The following is a 22,251-nucleotide window of genomic DNA, read 5'->3' on the forward strand; positions in this document are numbered from 1 at the left end:
GGTGATATAAGTAAGTTGTTTCATGAGATTCTATTAATGTGACTACAGCTGAATTAATTAGCTAGCAAAATATTAGTAAAGTCTTCATTTTTAGGAAAATTGAAGAAGCTCAAACCATTCTGGCAAAACAACAGCAACAAAAAAGTATCTTTAAGAAACTCAATGTGATTGGTCAGGTAACACCTTTTAGGTCCAATGTGGTTCTTTATGATGTCACTGAACTTACTCCTGAGTCACTATGACTGATGATGTTACAATGATCATCAGTGTATATTTTGCTGGGCATATTTTGCTGACTGGCAAGGTTATATGAAGTGCTTTCTGTCGAAGCACCATATTAACTAATAACTCCTGGCAATTTAAAAATAGCTAAATTTGGCCAGGCGTGGTGGCTCATGCCTGTAATCCAAGCACTTTGGAGGCCAAGGTGGGCGGATCACCTGAGGTCAGGAGTTCAAGACCAGCCTGACCAACACAGTGAAACCCCATCTTTAAAAAAAAAAAGCCAAATTTTAGCTAGATTTTTTTTTTTCCAATTGAGAAAGAAAGATGTCTAATCAAGGACTATCGCTGATTTTTTCTCTGTTGTTTATCTGCTTCATCAGGGAGACTTTCAGCATTGGTGATGGAAGTATCTGGGCAAAGGTTGGATGGGAGATTCTTCCAGAAGAAGTACATTATTGGAAAGTTAAGTGTCCTCCATCTTACTGTCTGCCATATCCTCTGGATAAACTATGCTGCAACTTGGCTAACATGGATATATTTTGCAGTTGCTTAAAACTCATTTATGTTTTATTACAAGTTCTCTTGTTCATCTTATCTGTTTTGTCTGTGCATTACCTGTGGAAGAAATGGAAGAAACACCAAATAAAGGTGAATTAATGACATAAGTAGTAATAGTTACAAAATCTCTAAGGGTTTAGAACATAAGATAATTAGTTACTGTGTTTTATTCCTCATTATAACCTTCCCCTAACTTCCCATTCATCCCCAGCATCTAGCACAATGTCTTGCTCATACTAGGTGTTCAACAAATGTGTATTGAATTAGAAGGTCCTTAAAATCATCTAGTCCCCTCTACTTAAAGTTACAAAACACACCAAAAAAAGTAGTGTACTACCATGAGGAGAATGTATGGGAAATCAGGTTATCTGTCTGGGTCCTGAGGTAAGTCATTTGCTCTTTCTCAGTTGCCTCATCCATAAAAGGATCTGGAACAAGAGATCTCTTAGAACCCTTCCAGATGTATCTAAGAAATCTAAGTACAAAGGTTGGCATGTAATTTTTATATGGGTTATAACCTCATTTCTAATATTAGAACAACTTTCTGGGAAATAGAGCTTTTAAACTATTATATAATTTCCCTCTTTGCCAATAGATGACACCATAGTTTGAGAGGCAATCTTAAAAGCTCATTGATCAAAAAAACAAACAAAACCTCACTGACCTTCAGAACAATTAGATATTTATAAATGTTTTCTTATTTTTAAAATGACTGTGACTTTATGGTATTATACTTTCAGGTTCTTTAGTAAAGGAATATATTTTGCTAATCAAATAATTTCTCCCAGCAAAGTACCCTAACCAAAGAGCATACTAATTGCTTGCTGATGGGGATAATGATCATACATGTGGCATATAGATAACATTTCTTCTGCACTTACACCTTTCTTCTATAGTGACCATCCCTTTGCATAAATAATTGATGTGTGCTGTTTAAGTTTCTGTTTATACATTTAGAACACAAATTTAATTTGAATCATATTATTAACTATACTATAGTATTAAACTATACTATTTTATGTAGATAAAATCTATATTGTTTTTCTCCTTTTAGCTGAAAAACCAATCATCCTCAGAAAAATCTGGTAATGATCTAGAAAGCCCATCCATCCAAAACATTGACCAAATACTCTACAGACTGATGACCTTAACGTCAATGATATCCAAGATCTTGAAGCACAGGTCTTACTATCCTTCCTCTAATAAAATTAGACACTGCAAATTCAAGAAAAAGAAGAAGACTAAAGAAGAAGGAGCCAAAAGATACTAAATATATGCATATGCAAATGCAGCTTAGTCAAATATAGAGACTATGAAGGAAATCTATTGAGAGGACTTATCTAAGAATAAAAATGGTCCTTTGGAAACCTTCATAAATTTGTTTATTTATTTATTTATTTATTTTTATCGCATTTTAGGTTTTGGGGTACATGTGAAGAACATGCAAGATTGTTGCATAGGTACACACATGGCAGCGTGATTTGCTGCCTTCCTTCCCTTCACCTATATCTGGCATTTCTTCCCATGCTATCTCTCCCCAACTCCCCACCCCCCGCTGTCCCTCCCCTATTTCTCCCCAACAGACCTCAGTGTGTGATGTTCCCCTCCCTGGGTCCATGTGTTTTCATTGTTCAACACCCACCTATGAGTGAGAACATGCGGTGTTTAATTTTCTGTTCTTGTGTCAGTTTGCAGAGAATGATGGTTTCCAGGTTCATCCATGTCCCTACAAAGGACACGAACTCATCGTTTTTGATGGCTGCATACCTTCATCAATTTTTTGCCACAATCCTTACTGAGATTTGCCAAAGAAGTCTGGGTTTTAATGCTATTTCCATTCAATTAAAAAAGAACCCAGACTTACTAAAGTACTAGAGAAAAAATTATATACTATCACTGCTACATGTTTAAGTAATTTGTTCTCTTTAATGTGTTATATTACTAATCATTAAGCAATATATGTAATAGTAGCTTAATTTAGTGTTTCAATTAATCTCTAATAAATAATATCTGTGATATGTCTTATTTCCCTGAGAAAATTTCATAACCACAGGAAGACTTTTAATTTCCTACTTCAGGTTGCTAAAATAGCATGGAAATATTAAAGAATAGATTAATATTTTTAAGTATAAATGTTTTCATTTTCAGTATAATAAATGAATTATAGATTAACATTTTTTAAATTTCAGACTTTTGTTGATAAGACAATTCAGTTTTTTAAACTATGGTTACCCTATTTTTCAAAGAACAACTAGGAGATAGGCCTGAGACTGGGACAGAAGATTTCACTTACACTATCTTGGAAAAATCCCAGAAAAATATATCTATAACACATCTGCCATCATTATAAGAGAGGAATAACACTTTTCAAAAATAATCCTTGAAACAGTAATAAACTGTACAGTTTTATAAGTAACAGAAAAGAATAGTACTTGCCTTGAGCTATGATGGATTATAAAAGGTTTATTTTGTTCCACTTTCCAGACTCTTTACCTCCATTCCTCCTTAGCATAACCCCATCCTCACATTTCTATAAATGTTTGTTTCATACCTTCAGAGTTCTGAAAAGTTAGATAATTCCCTCTGAGAGAACATTAATATATATTTATTTTAATGGTGAACTATTGAAGACTTTAAAAATCCCCAAACCTCTAAAACCCAAAGAAATTTATCTCTAATAATGGAATTTTCAGTAGAATGGAGATGACTATTTGGGGTAGGGATTTCTCAATCCTTTAAGTCTCCCCAGGTAACTCCTACTCTAATCGCTAGAAGAAATAGAAGTGATGTACACTCTTGATAAGACTGAATTAAATAAATGTTAAATTTTATGTTGAGTTATTTATGTTTCTGACATTCCACAGCTACATTACTATGAAATTCCATTCTGAATAAGACTGAATTAAACAAATAGTAAGGCTGAATTAAATAAATGTTAAATTTTATGTCGAGTTATTTATGTTTCTGACATTAAACAGCTACATTACTATGTGACTCCAATATTAATTTCATCATTGATCTGGAAACACAATACTAGTTTGCTTTGTATAGTTTTCATATGTTTTCACCAAAAGACATATTAGGTATAATTTTTCCAAGAACCTAAGGACCCAAATTAAACAGATGAATATTACAGGAAAGGAAACCAATAATACCTCACACCCATAAGCCCCAAAAAAATTTTCAGAAAAGTTACTGCAAAATTTGTCCTTGAATTGTGATTTTTAAATACTATGTGGCACATATACACCATGGAATACTATGCAGCCATAAAAAAGGATGAGTTCATGTCCTTTGCGGAGACATGGATGAAGCTGGAAACCATCATTCTCAGCAAACTGACACAAGAACAGAAAATCAAACATCACATGTTCTCACTCATAAGTGGGTGTTGAACAATGAGAACATATGGACACAGGGAAGGGAACATCACACACTGGGGCCTATTGGGGGAGGGGTGGGGAGACTAGGGGTGGGGGGATTGGGGAGGGATAACATTAGGAGACATACCTAATGTAGATGACGGGGGGATGGATGCAGCAAACCACCATGGCACGTGTATACCTATGTAACAAACTGCATGTTCTGCACATGTACCCCAGAACTTAAAGTATAAAAAAAAAATTTTTTTTTAAATACTGTGGGCCATTTTTCAAAAATGGATTTTAAATTATGGAATGTGGGCTGGGCATGGTGGCTCACATCTGTAATCCCAGCACTTTGGGAGACCGAGAAGGGCAGATCATGAGGTCAGGAGTTTGAGACCAGCCTGACCAATATGGTGAAACCCCATCCCTACTAAAAATACAAAAGTAGTCAGGCATAGTGGCACATGCCTGTCACCCCAGCTACTTGGGAGGCTGAGGCAGGAGAATTGCTTGAGGCTGGGAGGCGCAGGTTGCAGTGAGTCAAGATCACGCCATTGCACTCCAGCCTGGGCGACAAGAATGAAACTCTGTCTCAAAAAAAAAAAAAAAAAAATATATATATATATATATATATATATGGAATGTGAATTTCATCTAAAATTACTGATCATGGGAGGAGTCAATTGAATTGTTTGCTATTTGTGTTTTCCTTTACTTACAGATCTAATCATAAAAATAGAAGATTTGACATAAGTGCTCATAGAAAACATTTAGTTCAAGTGGACAGTATGAAAATAATCTACAAAGCACAACTCATCTCTTTCTTCCCAAATTTGTTTCCTTCCTTTAATTTCCTCACTTCTATCAATTCTTCTAGTCCCTTTCTCATTTTATTGATGAACATGCACCTTACCACTACCGGCTGAATCTTCCTCAAGATCACTTTCATCCTCTTCCTCTTGTACATAAAAACTTTCCATGGCTCCCAGAATAAAGTAAGAACACCTTAGCCTGGCATTTAAGGGTAAGGTGTAATAAAGGCAGTAGCATTGTTCAAGTGCTGACCACATGCCAGGTATTGTGCTAACTGCTTTATATCATCTCATTTAATTTTCACAGCAATCCCTAAAAGGCAGGAACTATACTGTTGGCCCCTTTTACAGGGAAAGAAACTGAAGTATAGAGAATTTAAGCACCTTATCACAATTGAAGCACCAAGGTCACATAGATTTCAAGTAGGGGCACCAGTATTTAAACTCAATCTCAAGAGGACATGTACTCAACCCCTTTGGTATTCTACTTATGTTATAGCCTACCTGTGGAAACTATGATCCACTGCTCAATAAGGCAATCTTGTCACTGTCCTCCAACATGCCACTTTCACTCACAGCTCTAAGATTGTGCTCATGCCCTTTCCCCTTCTATTGCACATTCAAATCCCATCCATTCTTCAAGGCCCAGCTCAAGCCCGACATGCTCTGACTTCCTATTCTTTCACTACCCTGTAGCACAGAATACCTGTTCTGCCAGTTTTAACCTTTAATCACAGTCTTTCTGATATTTTTCTATAATTGTCGAATGTGTCCATAACTTACCATCTCCCACCTAACAAGTATCCAGAGGGCAGGAACAACCAATTATATCTACAGCAATACTATGCTCACAATGGGAATTCAATAAATGCTTGTACAAAAGTACATCTTCTGAAATCTCTTTAAGCTATATTTTACAGGGCTGTGGGAAGTATATGTGTAAAATATTAGCAAAAGTCAAAATAGTACTGTTTTTGAACTTTTTATTGAAGTATAACTTACAAACAGAAAAGTGCAAAAATTATGTGTACAGCTCAATGAATTTTCAAAGAAACATACCCATCAACCAGGTTAAGAAAAAGAACATTACATCCCAGAAGTTTCCCCATGCCTAAGGGTAGCTATTATTCTGACTATTAGCACTATAAATTAATTTAGCCTAAATAAATCTTTCTAAAATTATTGTTATAACCTTTTTATATTTGAGAAATCAAATATATTACTCAAATTATGCCATTTTTTAAACATTTAAGGAACAATCCACTTTGCCTGACTCTTGGAAAATGGCTTTGAACATATATATTGAACATTCAATAATCTTCTTATAGAAATTATTTTCTCACAGAAAATTATTGGTGAGAAATTTCTTATATAAATTATTGGTGAGACAGAAGTTGGTAAATCAACAAGCTTCCAATATGTACAGTTCCTAATAAATACAATGGTTAGGGCCAATAGCAAAACAAAGAAAAAGGGAAAATTTTCATTTATTATTCCTAACTGTGACTGTGGTTGTATCCACAAATAAAACACTGTGAAAAAAGGTGGCATAGCCTATAACTCATAGGAGAAAAACTCATCACGTCAGTCAGTTTGCTAACCCCTTGTGAGCTTCCTTACCTGCCCAGTCCAGGAATTCAACACACTCAGTCTGGGAATATTTAGCAGCAACATCTCGAGCCCGTTCTTCCCGGAAGTTCAAAGCTTCTATATCAACATCCAGTTCTACTAGTGCTTTCAAAGTTTCCAAACGACCCCAGGCTGCAGCACAGTGTAAGAGTGTGTATCCTAACAAATGGAATGAAGACGGTGAGATCAAACAGATTACATTGTTTTAGGCTAATTTATGTAGTGGAAGATCCTAATGGCCAAATGCAGTGGCTCACGCCTATAATCCCAGCACTTTGGGAGGCCAAGGTGGTAGGATCACCTGGGGTCAGGAGCTTGAGACCAGCCTGGCCAACATGACAAAACCCCCTCTCTACTAAAAAATACAAAAATTAGCCGGGCCTGGTGGTACACACCTATAATCGCAGCTACTTGGGAGGCTGAACCCAGGAGGTGGAGGTTGTGGTGAGCCAACATTTGTTCCACTGGGTGACAGAACAAGACTGCCTCAAAAAAAAACAACAAAACAACTATATATATATATATATATCAAATCAAATGTTTTTCAACTGTCATTTTCACTGAATGCAATCTAGGTATTGTCAATCTTTCCTTTCCATCTATTCTCTTTCTTTCTTTCCTTTTTTTTTTTTTTTTTTTTTTTTCCAGAAACAGGGTCTTATTATGTTACCCAGGCTGGTCTTGAACTTCTGACCTCAAGCAATCCTCCTACCTTGGCCTCCCAAAGTGCTGAGATTATAGGCATAAGCCTTTGCACCTGGCCTCCAGCAGCCTATTTCTTTATTTTCAATGTCATTAATTTATTCCATTATTTTTCTTTTACTTACCTTTTTTTTTTTTTTTTTTTTTTTTGGAGACAGAGTCTCACTCTGTTGGCCAGGCTGGAGTACAGTGTGGCACAATCACAGCTCACTGAAACCTTTGTCTCCGGGGCTCCAGGAATTCTCCTGCCTCAGCCTCCCAAGTAGCTGGGATTACAGGCATGTGCCACCACACCCGGCTAATTTTTGTATTTTTAGTAGAGACAGGGTTTCACCCTGTTGGCCAGGCTGGCCTCAAACTTCTGACTGCAGGTAATCTGCCCACCTCAGCCTCGCAAAGTGCTTGGATTACAGGTGTGAGCCACCGCGCTTACTTTCTTTGGTTACTCAGTTGTTGTTTTTCTAACTTGTTGAGTCAAATGCTTTGCTTACTAATTTTGTGTTTCTTATATTCTAACATATGCATTATACTAGAATTTTAATTTTAGTTGTATCCCATAGGTTCGGACATATAGTGATCCTGTTGTCACTTAAACATTTCATAATTTCCATCATATCTTCTGTGACCAATAGATGATTTAAAGTGTGTTCTTAGCCAGGCATGGTGGCTCATGCCTGTAATCCCAACACTTTGGGAGGCCACTCCCAGTGGGAGGTCAGGAGTTAGAGACCAACCCGGCCAACATGGCAAAACCCTGTCTCTACCAAAAAATACAAAAATTAGCCAGGCATGGGGACCCACACCATAGTCCGAGCCACTAGGGAGACTAAGGTGTAAGAATCGCTTAAACTTGGGAAGTGGAGGTTGCAGTGAGCCGATATCATGCCATTGCATTCCAGACTGGGCAACAGAGTGAGACCCTGTCTCAAAAAATGAAAATAAAAATAAATAATAAATAAAATGTGTTCTTGCTTTCAGTTTTGTTATCTTTTTGTTACTATTTTCTAATTTTATTTTGTTGTAGTCACTGATCAAAGACTGTATGCTACAGATTCTTTGATACTTGTTAAGACTCAAAATATACCAATATTTTTTAAATGTTCCATGCGAGCATGAATAGACTGTATATCCTGTCTTTGCTGAAGGTCATGCTGATGATCTTTTTTTTTTAATTTTCTACCATGACCACGTATTATATTTGCAATCTGAAAAAAAAATTACTGAATTTAAAACGCTAATTAGATGATTGCTAAAAATTAATACATCTTCAATGGAAAGAGATAACAGCAAATTATTACACATTTACTATATGCCAATTTACTACATACCAAGCACTAAAATATTTATTTTATACTATTTAATTCTCATTATACCCTATAAGGAAAATACAGTTATTATCCCCATTTTGCAGATGGAAAAACAGATACACAAAAAGATCAGGTAACTTACCAAATCACACAACTAATAAACAGTGAAGTCTATTTTCTAAAATATTATACTATGTAATATCAACATTGATGCATTTACATGTATACACATACATACACTCATATAGATGTATATATACATATATGTAAAGTATAAAACAAGCACATCAAATATATCTAACCTTAAAGATATTACATGGCATCTTTAGGTAGTCATAAGTAATGAGAGAAAAAAGATAAAATACCTCTGGTGGTTTTTTCATTCAGATTCACACCGTATTTCGCCAAAGCTCTAATCACATCACTTTGCCCAGCCATGCAAGCTGCGTACAACAAATTTCTCCCAACAATGTCTTCTTCTAAGAGAAGCTGCATGGCCTGTTCGTGATGAGGATTCTCTGGATCCTCAAAAATCTTCTGCAAACCCTCTACATCCCCTGTGAGAGCAGGCTGTAAAAGGGGGTTCCTGGGGACTCTTTCCTCTGGTTCTTGGGCTTCTTCATCTTCTTCTTGTTGTTGTGAGAAAAATTCTGAGCTCTCTGACTCAGGAGGTCCTTCTGACTCCATTAACTCCAAAAATACCTATGACCAAAAAAAAAAAAAAAAAAGTGATAAAAACCTACTCAAATATATCAGTGTTTGTTTATTTATTTGCTCAGTCAACTGACAATATAGATAGTATAAAAATACTTAACGAGTTGAAAATAACTATAAAATAAGATACTTTAGTAATTCCATCAATAAAGTTTATTGTGTACCTATTATGAGTAGGTACACACAACACAGCCTAAGTATATGTTAAAATGCTCAATGTGTGAAATAAATAGTAAATTCAATAGAAACAAGAGAAGAAAGAATCAATGTGATCTAAATTTATTAGGAAAAGATTGAAAAAGAATGTCTAAGAGACCCACCTGCCTAAATAAGAGTCCCTGTATGACAGAAGTGAGAAATATAATTGGGTTATTAGAGCCAGATTATGAAGACTTTAAAAATTAGGCACCAACATTTAAACAGAATTCATGCACTCAGTAGCATATACTGAAAGCACTCTGTAAACTACAAAAACCAGAATCAAATTTATTTCCTACTCTCAGCAAGTTACTATTTCAAGAAAAAAAATATGACATGCACAAAATAAGTGTAATAAGAGGTGACAAGTAGTAAATACCATAACAAAAGAAATGCTATGGGAGTTCAGAAGGGAGAAGATTAATTCCAGATAAAATCATTCAAGGATGTCTTTTTTTTCTTTTGCACATCAGACAGGTAACGTGCCCATGTTGTAACAAGATTTAAATGCTATGGGAGTTCAGAAGGGAGAAGATTAATTCCAGATAAAATCATTCAAGGATGTCTTTTTTTTCTTTCGCACATCAGACAGGTAACGTGCCCATGTTGTAACAAGGTTTAAATGCTATGGGAGTTCAGAAGGGAGAAGATTAATTCCAAATAAAATTATTCAAGGATGTCTTTTTTTTTTTTTTTGCACATCAGACAGGTAACGTGCCCATGTTGTAACAAGGTTTAAAGGAAGTACATCTCACACATGAGCGTGAAAACCCAATAATCACACTTATGAACTACAAAAGGATCTAACTAAGGATGTCTTGATAGTACTTCAGTCTGTCAAAACACAATATTAAACCGGGAAAGATGCAGAGAAGAGTACCATAGTCCCTTCAGACGTACAAAAATACGTGTGGCATCACTGTTCACAACAGCAAAAAACCCAGAAGGGAAAACAGAAGTCCAAGAAGAGAAGCCTAACTGGTACACTCACATAAAATGGTATATAACTGTTACAAGAAATAAATTACAGTGCTATACCAAATGGTAGGCAGCTTCTGACAAGGCTCCCAATGTCCCACCCCTGCCTCTTGGTATTCATACCTTTGTGTAATTTCCTCACCTTGAGGGTGGGCTGGACCCAGTGACTGGCTTCTAATGAAGAGAATACAGCAAGAGTGATGGGATGTAAATTCTGCAATTCAGTTATAATGTAGGCTGTGATTTTTGTCTTGCTGATATTCTCTCCCTGGCTCTTCTCATGTGCTGTGATGGAGAAGGCTCCCTTTCAAGGAGCTGAGGGTGCTCTCTGTCCAACAGCCAGTAAGAATCAAGGCTCTTAATCCAATTCCATGAGGAACTTAATTCTGCCAGCAACCACTGAGTGAGCTTGGAAGTAGATCTGGCCCAGTTAACCTTGAGGTGACTATGGCCTCAGGCAGCACCTTGATTATAGTCTCATGAGAAATCCTGAAATAGAGAATCCAGCTAACTTGTGCCTGGATTCCTGACCAGAGAAACTGGGAGATAATGAATGAGTGTTGTTTTTAACCTACCAAGCTTGGGGCTAATTTGTCTCACAGAAATAATAAGACACAGAACAATATAAATGAATCTTACCAATATATTATATGAAAAATGTAAACCCAAAAGATTGTGTGTGTGTGTGTGTATATATATATATATCAAGATATATTTTTGTCAACTGAAAAGCAATTAAACAGACTTTTTAGGAATACAAGTAGATGCAATAACACTGTACAGAAAAAAAAAAAAGATAAAAAGCAAGATTGAACACAAGATTCAAGATAATGTTTACCAGGGGTGGAGAGTAGTGGGAGAAGAAAAGATGCAGAAAATGTAACAAAGGGAATCATATTTTTAGTAAAGAATATTAACATTTAAGTTGAGCCATCAAGAATGGGCAAGACTTTGTCATTCAGAAATCAGAGGGAAGGAAATTCCAGATGGAATAACTAAGTTAAAGCACCAAAGCAAAGATCACAGGTATTTTTGGGAATGAGTATGTTGGCCAATTTGGTTAACTATAGGCCATTCAAAATAAGCAAGAAGTCTGCTCTTAAAAAGAGGCTGGGATTGCATCAGTAAGTCTGAACTTGATTCTGTAGTAACTGGTGGAGTGGGGAGCAATTAAGGACAGTTAGCTGAAGGTTTTAGTGCTAGGAACTATGTAGGTTTCAAGGAGATTGATCTGACAAGCCTGGGTGACATAGATTAGAGGAATAAGACACTCGAGGCAAAAAAGAAAAATCAATTAGACAGTTATTGCAGAAGTCTGAATTAGCATGAATTAGGGCTTTAATTATTCACTCATATAATTCAGTGTTTATTGTATTCCTTCCTCTATGCCGGGCACTATGCTAGGTCCTGAGGATTCAACAAGGTAGAAAAGATCCTTCCTATCATGAAGCTTATATTCTGATTGGGCACAGGCAATAAAAAAGAAAACAAATGTGATAATTTTAGATTGTTGTGTTTCAAAGGAAATAAACATGGTGAAGTGATAAGAAATAACAGGGAAGTGAAGAGAAAAAACTTCAAAAAGAAAAATCAAGGTGATACTGAAGTAGGACTGCAGAGAATGACAAAGACTATGAAGGCCACAGGAAAATGGAACATTCATTCCAAAGCAGGGGTAAAAGGCCAGACAGCAAATATTTTAGGCTTGTGGGCCCTACTGCCTCTATTCTAACTACTCAACTCTGCAGTTTTTGCATGAAAGTAGTCATAGACAATACACAAATGAATGGGTGTGGCTGTGTTTAAAGAAACATTATTTACAAAACAGGTGGTGGTCTACAGGCCAGAGTTTTCTGACCCTGCTCTTAAGAAACAACAGTCCCTGCAGATGCAGTTGCTGATGAAAAAAAAAGAAAGAAACAACAGTCCTAAAGAATACTGAAAGGAAATTGTCATTTAGTTCCACAGTGAAGTAAAGAAAATAAATAGGCTAACAGTGAAAGATCATTGTGATATGCATTTTAAATTGGTAGAATATTAGAATCTTCTCTATTATAAGCTGTTAGGGATTCTTTGACATAGAAATAATAGAAAAGCCAAATAAGACTGACTAATTAAAAGCAGGAGATTCTTTTCACACATAATGAGAAATTTAAAGATGGAGATGGTTCAGCAGCTTAAAAGTAAAGATCCAATCTCTTTCTATCACTCTATTCCAGCATACTTAGTGTTAAGACTTTCATCTTCACAACTCTTACCTCATGTTATAACTCCTGGAATCTCATCTTAATTGATGGCAGGAAGAATGGGGAATCCTCTAGAGTGATATCAATCCCTCCAATCCCTCTTAAGGGGAAAGCAAAATAAAAATCTTTCCTAACAAGTCCCAGCAAACTTCCAGTTATATCTCAAAGGCCAGACTGTGCAATGTCGTGTGGCTACCCCTTCTTTAAGAGGAGAGAAAAGGCCAGGTGCGGTGGCTCACCCCTGTAATCCCCGGACTTTGGGAGGCCAAGGCCGGTGGATCACCTGAGGTCAGGAGTTCGAGACCAGCCTTGCCAACATGGTGAAATCCTGTCTCTACTAAAAATACAAAAATTAGCCAGACGTGGTGGCATGTGCCTATAATCCCAGCTACCAGGAGGCTGAGGCAGAAGAATCACTAGAACGTGGGGGACAGAGGCTGCAGTGAGCGGAGATTGCACCACTGTACTCCAGCCTGGGTGACAGAGCAAGACTCCATCTCAAAAAAAAAAAAGGACAGGAGAGAGAAAAAAAAAAAGTTTCTTGATTTTTCCAGCCTCTATGATAGAGCCTAGCAAGGCAGACAGGGGTTGGAAATGGGAGTTGAGTTATCTAATCAACCATGACTCAACTATAAGATTGGTTCCACGCCTATATTTGAGATGGTTTAGTTCAACTCTTTAATTTACAGAAGAATTATAGTGGAAACTTAATTCTTCAGTGTCTGACATCCAACTCCCCACCACACACACACACACACACACACACACACACACGACTTCTTTAAAGCACTCCTATCTCAATTTCAGAGAATTCTAATAAAAGATACAGCTAACTTCCTACAACAGAAGACAAAGAAGCAAGATTCTTCTTTTTCCCTCTCAGCACAAGCCTGGGGGCAGGCACATTATTTAAGCTCAGCCAACCAGGGGCTCCATCCCATGAGTCTGACTCTTTAACAAGGGACACAAGGAAATGAGGCTAGGTGAAGGGTATTCATCACAAGTACAGAAACAGTATGCTGACCAAACTTCCTGCTATGAGAACATGTTGTGGTTCTTGTGGTCTGATCCTCCACAGTTCCTTGGTTTCCTCATTTTCTTTTCTTTTTTTCTGGAGATGGAGTTTCGCTCTTGTTACCCAGGCTGGAGTGCAATGGCACAATCTTGGCTCACCGCAACCTCCGCCTCCCGGGTTCAGGCAATTCTCCTGCCTCAGCCTCCTGAGTAGCTGGGATTACAGGCAAGAGCCACCATGCCCAGCTAATTTTCTGTATTTTTAGTAGAGACGGGGTTTCACCATGTTGACCAGGATGGTCTCGATCTCTTGACCTGGTGATCCACCCGCTTGGCCTCCCAAAGTGCTGGGATTACAGGCGTGAGCCACTGCGCCCGGCCCCTCTGTTTCCTCATTTTCATTTCCCAATTATTACTAGTTGTCTTCCCCAAAATCTCAACTTCTTTTCTTTTGGAATAGAACCCCACCCTCTTTTCTTTTAACAAGGCTTTTTTAAAACTAATCTTTATGCTGGAATAAGACTATTTTCCAGTCTCTCTTATAATATGGTGTGGCCACATGTCCAAATAGTAAGCAATATGATGTAAGCAGATGTATAGATTTTAAATTCCAGGAATATTTAATTCCTTCTCACTGGATTTCAAGCGTAATGGCTGGAGCTTGCAAGGATAATTTAGACCATGAGGTGGTTGTTCTCTTCAAATACATATATATTATTTTATTATCTTGTATAAATTATTTCTGTTATAATACATAATATATTAGTTTATGACATTTCATTTTAATTTTATATGTAAATATATGTAACTTCTATCAATAGAGTGATTACATAATTTATTGATTGGTAATAATGGACAATTTTATCCTGGATACATTGCATATATGGCTATATTTGTACATATATATGTCTTTTAAAAACAAAGCAATATTTCTTTTTACTACAGGTAACATATCACTGTTTTTGTCCCATTCTATTTCTTTAAGACTGGGTGCCACCTACTAAATTGACCACATGACCCACTAAATGGGATGCAACCCATAGTGTGTAAAAGCATGAGTCTAAATAAGCACTATGGAGACTATACCAGGAAATCAAGAAGGACTCTAACAGAAGTTAAACAGCTTGTGTTTATGGTTAATAGCTTGGGTGACATATGTCCCAATGTATGCAGGACAGTTCCTGTTATATCTGTTTTCCTGGTATAATTTTTAATAGCATCTACTTTCACTCTCAAAAGTGTCCACTATTATTAGACAATAATTTTGTCACTCTATTAATAGTAGTTGTGATCTTTTGGAACACTTCTGCTAAAGATATCCATATTCAAACCTTGGAGAATAGAGGCCGGATGTGTTTGGAATGCCTTTCACTGGCACAGCAGGGACCCAGCCATGAGACCTTGAAGATACTGAGAAAGTCCTATTTTTGTTTCATAGGTATTCCTGCTATGAGACCTAGAATAGCTTTATATCTCCTACATTCCAACTATCCAAATTCTATTTAGGTCAAGCTATAAACCCACTTTCTTCCTAAAACTTTTCTTATTCCTCTCTTGAGTGTACACTGCCCTCTCAATATTCTGAACTCCAAAGGCCATTATGTATAGTCTATACGATACGACCTATCAAATATGATATTATTTTCTGATTGCTTCAAGTATCCAAGACATCTATCCAATTAGGTTGTAAACTTGCTGGGGCAGGAATCAAGCTTTACATTTCTTTGTGTTACTTTCAGACTTACCACAATTCTTAACAAGTTGTATATATTCAGTAACTCTTAAAGTCAAGCTTGCAATTCCCAGTGCTTTCTTTTGTAGCCAATAGCAATGGGTTTTAGAGTCAGAGAGACTTGGGTTCACAATCCAATCCTACAATTTATTAGCTGCATAATTTAGTAGCTACAATTTACCTACTCTCTTGCAGGAATGACACTAGAGCCTAGTCTATGATGGTTCTAAGAGTTAAAATAAATTAGATGATGTACATGCCAAGCACATGGAGAACATTTAATAAATAGAGCTACCATCATCATTATTAGGTGATCATCAATCCTCACACAAAATCAACCATGAAGCAAGGAAAAGATGATACTACTATTTATTTTCTTTTTTTTGTTTGTTTGTTTGTTTTTTTTAAAAAACCCAGGTCTTGCTCTATCGCACAGGCTGGTCTACAACTCCTGGACTCAAGCTATTCTCCTGCCCTGGATCCCAAGTAGCTGGGCTCACAATCCTCCTGCCTTCACCTCCCAACTAGCTAGGACTACAGGCCCATGCCACCAGGCCCAGCTTTTCTTTTTTTTTTTGAACATTCCATAGTTTATTCCTATGCAGGAATAAACTATTTTTCTACGCTACTACCATGAGACACTTGATTACCAACACATTATTACACATCTAGAGATCAGTCTGATTCCAGGTTAATCCAGAGATTTAGAGACAAACTAGATCAAATCTTGAACTATAATTTGGGCCAGAATACTCATAGCTATTCTTGTTATACCCTTGAATGGAGCTTAATTTCCAACATCAACCCAGAACCAACATAATGAGAGCAGTGGTTCTCAAATTCTTTGATTTCAGGGCTCTTTACAGTCTTAAAAATTGAGAACCCCAAATAATTTTTGTTTATGTAGGTTATATCTATTAATATTTATATTAGAAATTAAAACTGAGGCCGGGTACAGTGGCTCACATCTGTAATCCCAGCACTTTGGAGGACTGAGGTGAATGGATCATTTGAGTTCAGGAGTTCAAAACCAGCCTGGGCAACATGCCAAAATCCCATCTCTACAAATAATACAAAAAAAAAAAAAAAAAAAAAATTAGCTGAGCATGGTGGCACACGCCTGTGGTCCCAGCTACTTGGAAGGTTAAGGTGAGAAAATTGCTTGAGCCCAGGAGGCAGAGGCTGCAGTGAGCCATGATCATGCCATTGCACTCCAGCCTGGGTGACAGAGCAAGACCCCATCTTCAAAAAAAAAAAAAAAAAAAAGTATGTATTAATTCATCTTAAACACATTATCTGCTAACAAAAAGAAAAAAAACATAGTTTATGAAAAATAACTAGGCCTGAATACAACAAAAGATTGAGTAAGGGAGAATTCACTCTCTCTGCCTGTTTTCAAGCTGGACATCTGCCTTCAGGCTCGGGCTGGGACTAGAACTTATACTACCAGCTTTCCTGTTTCTCAGGCCCTCGGACTCAGATTGGAACTATACCAATGGCTCTCCTGGATCTCCAGCTTGCTAAAGGCAGATCTTGAAATTTCTCAGCCTCCATAATCACATGAGCCAATTCCTTGTAATAAATTATTCTATGTTTATTCATATATACAGATGTCCCTCAGTATCCATGGGGGGATTGATTCTGGAACTCTCTACCCCCGTAGATACCAAAATCCATGGATGCTCAAGTGCCCTATATAAAGTGGTGTAGTATTTGCATATAACCTACACACATCATCCCATATATGTCAAATCTAGATTAGTTATAATACCAACTACAATGTAAATAGTTGTTATACTGTATTGCTTAGGGAATAATAACAAGAAAAAAAAGTCTATATATGTTTAGTACAGACACAACCCTCCATGTTTTTTCCAAATATTTTAGATCCAGGGTTGGTTTAATCCATAGATACAGAGGACTATATATATTATATTGATTCTGTTTCTCTGAAGATCTCTAATACAATTAGCATTTTAATTTTTTTTTTTGAGACACAGTCTCACTCTGTCACTCAAGCTGAAGTGCAGCGGTGCCATCACGGCTCACTACAGCCTGAGCTCCCAGACTCAAGCAATCCTCCCAACTCAGCTTTCTGAGTAGCTTGACTATAGATGCGTGCCATCACACAAGGCTAATTTTTTAATTTTATTGTAGAGACAGGAGGTCTAGCTATGTTGCCCACACTGGTCTCAAACTCCTAACCTCTAGCAATCCTCCCACCTCAGTCTCCCAAAATGCTGAGGTTACAAGTGTGAGCCACCATGCCCAGCTACAATTTGCATTTTAGAAAACTCATATTGGTCATGTGTTAGCCAACAGCTTCCCAATACTTTTATGATAAGATCCAAGGTGACATTAATGAAAGTAGGCTTTTAAAAATATTACAGCATGAAACATAAATGAACCAACATTTTGCTAATGACTGCTTTTCTCCTTTACAAAATCAGCTTCCTTCCCCCGCCATTTTCCATTATCAAACATGGGTAAAAGATCCAAAGTATAAGACAGACAAATAGATTTTAAGGTAACACAGTATGAAAAGTTCATTGACATGGCTTCAGATCCCACATTGCTACTAGCCTTTAAGAAACTAGCACTCGTAGGCCAGGCACAGTGACTCACACCTGTAATCCCAGCACTTTGGGAGGCCAAGGCAGGTGGATCACCTGAGGTCAGGAGTTTGAGACCAGCCTGGCCAACATGGTGAAACCCTGTCTCTACTAAAAATACAAAAATAAGCCAGGCGTGGTGGCAGGCACCTGTAATCCTAGCTATTGAGGAGACCTAGGCAGGAGAATTAATTAAATCTGAGTGGCAGAGGTTGCAGTGAGCCGATAGCACGCCACTGCACTTCAGCCTGGGCAACAGAGTAAGATTTTGCCTCCAAAAAAAAAAAAAAAAAGAAACTACCACTTGTAGAGTTTTGGTGCAGTCACAAAAATATGCACAATTATCTGAAAAAGCTATTAAAATACTCTTCCCTTTTCCAACTATATATCTATGTAAGGAGGAATTTTCTTTACATATTTCAAAACAACATATTGCAACAGACTGACTGTAGAAGCAGACATAAGAATCTGTCTCCCATTAAGCCAGAAATTAAAGACATTTGCGGAAATGTAAAACAATGTCACTTTCTCACTAATTCTTTTGTTTTAGAAAATAATTATTTTTATGAGAAATATATAATTTATGTTAACATGGGAGTTTGCTATTTTTTAAGGAATTAATAAACATTTTCAAAATCCTCAGTTTAATTTCTAATTCTTACAACTATATTGATAGATATAACTCACACAAAGGAAAGCTGTTTGGGATCATTTTTTTCTTTTCTTTTTTTTTTTTTTTAATTTTTTTTTTTTAATTTAAGACCGGGTTTCACCATGTTTGTCAGGCTGGTCTTGAACTCCCAACCTCAGGTGATCCGCCCGCCTTGGCCTCCAAAGTGCTTGGATTACAAGCGTGAGCCATCACACCCTGTTCAGGATCGTTTTTTAAGAGTGAAATGGAGTCCTGAGACAATAAAGTCTGAGGGCACTGCCTTAGGATATCCATGAGACCTAGAAATAGGGAAGGCTTGCTGGGGGCTTGCCCCTACTACTTGCCTTCTACAACCACAGAAGCAGAAGAAACTAGGAGACTATATCCCTCTTGATTCAGAAATTCGAGATGCAAAACACAACTTTAAAAAGGGGGGAAGCGATGGAGGTGGAGGGACAAGGGGCTTGAAAGAAACCAGCAGGGAAGGGCCAGGCATACCTAGTAATTATATAAATGTTCACGTGCATCACACAGTGAAGACAGGGAATCATACAGTGAAGACAGTTGCTATAGCAGGGCAAGGAGGTTTTGCAGGGAGGGACGGCTGTAGAGCAAGTCACTCCAGTCAGGGCTGAAGGGAAGTCACAGCAGGAACTCAGTGCAACTGAGTGAGCCGGGGAGCTCTACTCAGTCCTGATTAAACCAGGAAAAACCTGTTCACAAGGTATATAAACCAAAGGTTAGAACCAAGAGCACCTGGTATACCAGAACATCACCCCAGAGCCAAGGGAAAGCAAAGGGACCCTGACTCATCCCCATAACTGATTCCATGAGCCATCCACATGCATCCACATAGCCAGGGCACCATCTCAAGGAAAGAATCCAAGAGGATACCTGAGAACCGAAACATTTGTATGTAAGAGAAACACTAGCCAAAGAAATCAATTCTAGATCAAGCTAAATTTTAAAATCAATTGGGCATTTAGATTCTTTCCTAATAACCAATAAATGAATGCTCACGAAAGGAACTAGGTCGGTCACATACAAAAATAAATTACATTTTCTTTTCCCACAAAAGTAATAACATACATCAAAATTATAACCCTGCTACATATAACTAAGTTTCACAGAGAATATGAGCACGGAAGGGAAGAGGGAAGGCTGGAACTATGAAGGCAGAATGGCATTGCCTTAGTCTTGATTCTGTTACTAATTAAGAGGCTTTTCTGAAATGAGGACAGCACCTGGTCTGCCTTACTAAATAAGTGTAGAAAAATAAATTTATAAACTTTTCTTTTTAACTATAAAATGTGAATGCTTTTGAGGCACAATAGAAAATCACACAGATCACACAGCCCCTATCCCATAGGCTCTCACAGTTTAGTAAGGAAGACACAAGTAAATCAGCAGTGACAGAGTGAGAGCAGGGATACAATGGAGGCAGGCAAAGAGTGCTTTGAGAGTAAAGACGGCGGACATCTACTTTCAATTCCGGGAGGCGGTCTCAGAAAGGTTTCCAAGAAGAGGTGAAACCTCCATATTGAAGAGTAGGAGTCTTAAAAGGGAGAAGAAAGGACAGTCCTGGTAACGGGAAGAGCATAAACAAAGGGCAAGGAGGCAGGCGACGCTGCCTGAAGTTGTGACAGAGGAGTAGATCCTTACGTGCCTTTTAAGCCATCTGATTTTTTTTCTTCAAAAAAAAAAAAAAAAAAGTAGTCCTTTAAGGATTTTAAGTCCCAGCTCAAAGAGAAAGACCCCAAGGGCAGCCCTGGGCACATAGGGTTAAACAAAGGGAAGGCCTGAGAAACAGGATGCAGAAAGTGGCAGCGCCGCCAGGTGATCCATGAGGTCCCGCGAGGGGGCATCGGACACTTCAGGACACCAGAGTTTGCTCTTCGGCCTGAATTCCCTGGGGACCTTCTGCCATCCCTCGCGGCTGCCCGCGGGGTAGGGGACCGGTGCACAAAGCTCTGGACAGAAGCAGAGTCTGAGGACGCTGTGATTGAAGCCCTGCCCGAGCAGCCTGGAGGGAAGATGTCCGTCTACCCCTTCGCACCCCTCCCCGAGTGCCCACCGCGGTCCAAGGCGCCAGGACCCTAGACTCACCACACCCGGGTCCCAGCCTCCGCAGCTACCATGGCAACGGCGCACCGCGCGCGAGGCAGCGCCTCCCCCTGCGCCGCGGTTCCGGCAGCGCGCGAAGGTTGTTCTTGGTGGCAAAGACGCGGGAAGAGAGAAGGGAAAAACAGCCAGGAATTAATCTAGATCATTTCAGTCTCTGGGTGGCGTGTCGGTTTTTTCTTTGTTTCGTAAATTTTCTGTAAAGCGGTATTTGTTTTACAGTTTAAAAATAAGTTGTGCATATGGGCTGTTGCCTTGTCTTTGACGTTTAAATGAAAGAATTTTTTGGAAATACGAGGTTGCATTCTAAAAATTACAAAAGATTGTATTAATAACCCCTTGCTTAATTTTCTAGTTATTGGATATATTTCTCCCATGGTTTATGGTCATTTTCACCGACAAGGAGCGTTTCAGGCGACCTAAGTGCCAACTACTGTGGGAGCAGAAGAAACTTGGAGACTATATCCCTTTTGATTCAGAAATTCAAGATGCAAAACACAATTTTAAAAGAGGGGAAGCGATGGAGTTGGAAGGACAAGGGGTTGGAAAGAAACCAACAGAGAAGGGCCAGGCATACCTAGTAATTATGTAAATGTTCACATGCATCACACAGTGAAGACAGGGAATTTTTTTGCTGAAGGCAAGTGTGAAGGAAAATATTCATTTCTTTACTGTTTCTACCACCAATCCATTAAGGAGTAGGTAAATGTTTTAGAGGGCTCTCAACATTTGTGCTGAAGTTTGAATAGCCTAGTTTTGAAATGAATATTTGACCTAAGGCCCAAGCAAAACTTCACCATTGTTACAGTAGGTAGGTTGCCAGGCATGAGCAGAGCAGGCTCCTCTCTCCCCCACCAGGAATGTCAGGCAACCATCAGGTGATGAACAGTTGTTAACTGTCTCTCTAAAGTAATAATTGGTTGCAGCCAGTGCCAGGAAGAGGCACGCTCCCAATAGATAGAAAACACCTGAAACTGGTTAGCAGCCGCTTCCCTGTAAGATCTCGTAAGATCTCAGGAGTTAAGTGATGTGAGAAACACACTCACCTGTCCAAACCCAAAGAATGGACCTAGAGGCATGAAGGACAGCAAAAGTGAGACTTTTTAATAACGGTCTTGCAAGATCAGGTGTCTGGTGAGCGGGTACACCCGGTGCAGTTTCAACAAGCAGTTTGTCACCTAGTGTGCGAGTCTCTGCCCTGGTTCCTCACAGGCTGAGTACTATAGGGTTACAATCTTCCCCAATGTTACCTAAGTTTTATTATCCCCTTTAAAGGTTACATCTTGTCCCCTTCTCCACTTTAAGTTTTGATTTCCCAATGGCGAAACTTTCTTTCCATTTATGGATTAGCCATCCCACTCCCTACCCTTTTTCTCCCTCCCC

The 22,251-nt window shown here is 38.2% G+C and overlaps 2 protein-coding genes and 1 non-coding gene across 5 annotated transcripts in view; 1 reads left to right on the forward strand and 2 right to left on the reverse strand.

Moving 5' to 3' along the window:
- The window catches only part of ANKRD45 (ankyrin repeat domain 45), a 69,027-nt gene that overhangs the window by 29,050 nt on the left and 17,726 nt on the right, over positions 1-22,251 (reverse strand). The window contains exons 1-3 of one of the 3 annotated variants that reach the window (XM_012444630.2): positions 20,854-20,863; positions 8,967-9,303; positions 6,584-6,751 (exon numbers count right to left, since the gene is read on the reverse strand). In XM_012444630.2, coding sequence (XP_012300053.1) covers positions 6,584-6,751; positions 8,967-9,288 — 490 coding nt within the window. In that variant the 5' untranslated portion in view covers positions 9,289-9,303; positions 20,854-20,863. Of the gene's footprint in view, positions 1-6,583; positions 6,752-8,966; positions 9,304-19,245; positions 19,300-20,853; positions 20,864-22,251 lie in introns of those variants that run through there. The other 2 variants (XM_012444634.2, XM_012444631.2) reach the window with 2 other exon arrangements.
- Positions 550-2,053, forward strand: TEX50 (testis expressed 50). The gene is made up of 2 exons (XM_012444635.3): positions 550-873; positions 1,838-2,053. The coding sequence occupies exons 1-2, from the start codon at positions 550-552 to the stop codon at positions 2,051-2,053; spliced, it is 540 nt and encodes a 179-aa protein (XP_012300058.2).
- Positions 10,213-10,316, reverse strand: LOC135272385 (small nucleolar RNA U13). Its single transcript, XR_010340540.1, has one exon. It is a non-coding gene; the product is annotated as a small nucleolar RNA U13 (small nucleolar RNA).

The sequence above is a fragment of the Aotus nancymaae genome, unplaced genomic scaffold, assembly GCF_030222135.1.
Source record: "Aotus nancymaae isolate 86718 unplaced genomic scaffold, 86718_ANA_hifiasm-v0.15.2.pri h1tg000108l, whole genome shotgun sequence".
NCBI classification, from domain to species: Eukaryota; Metazoa; Chordata; class Mammalia; order Primates; family Aotidae; genus Aotus; species Aotus nancymaae.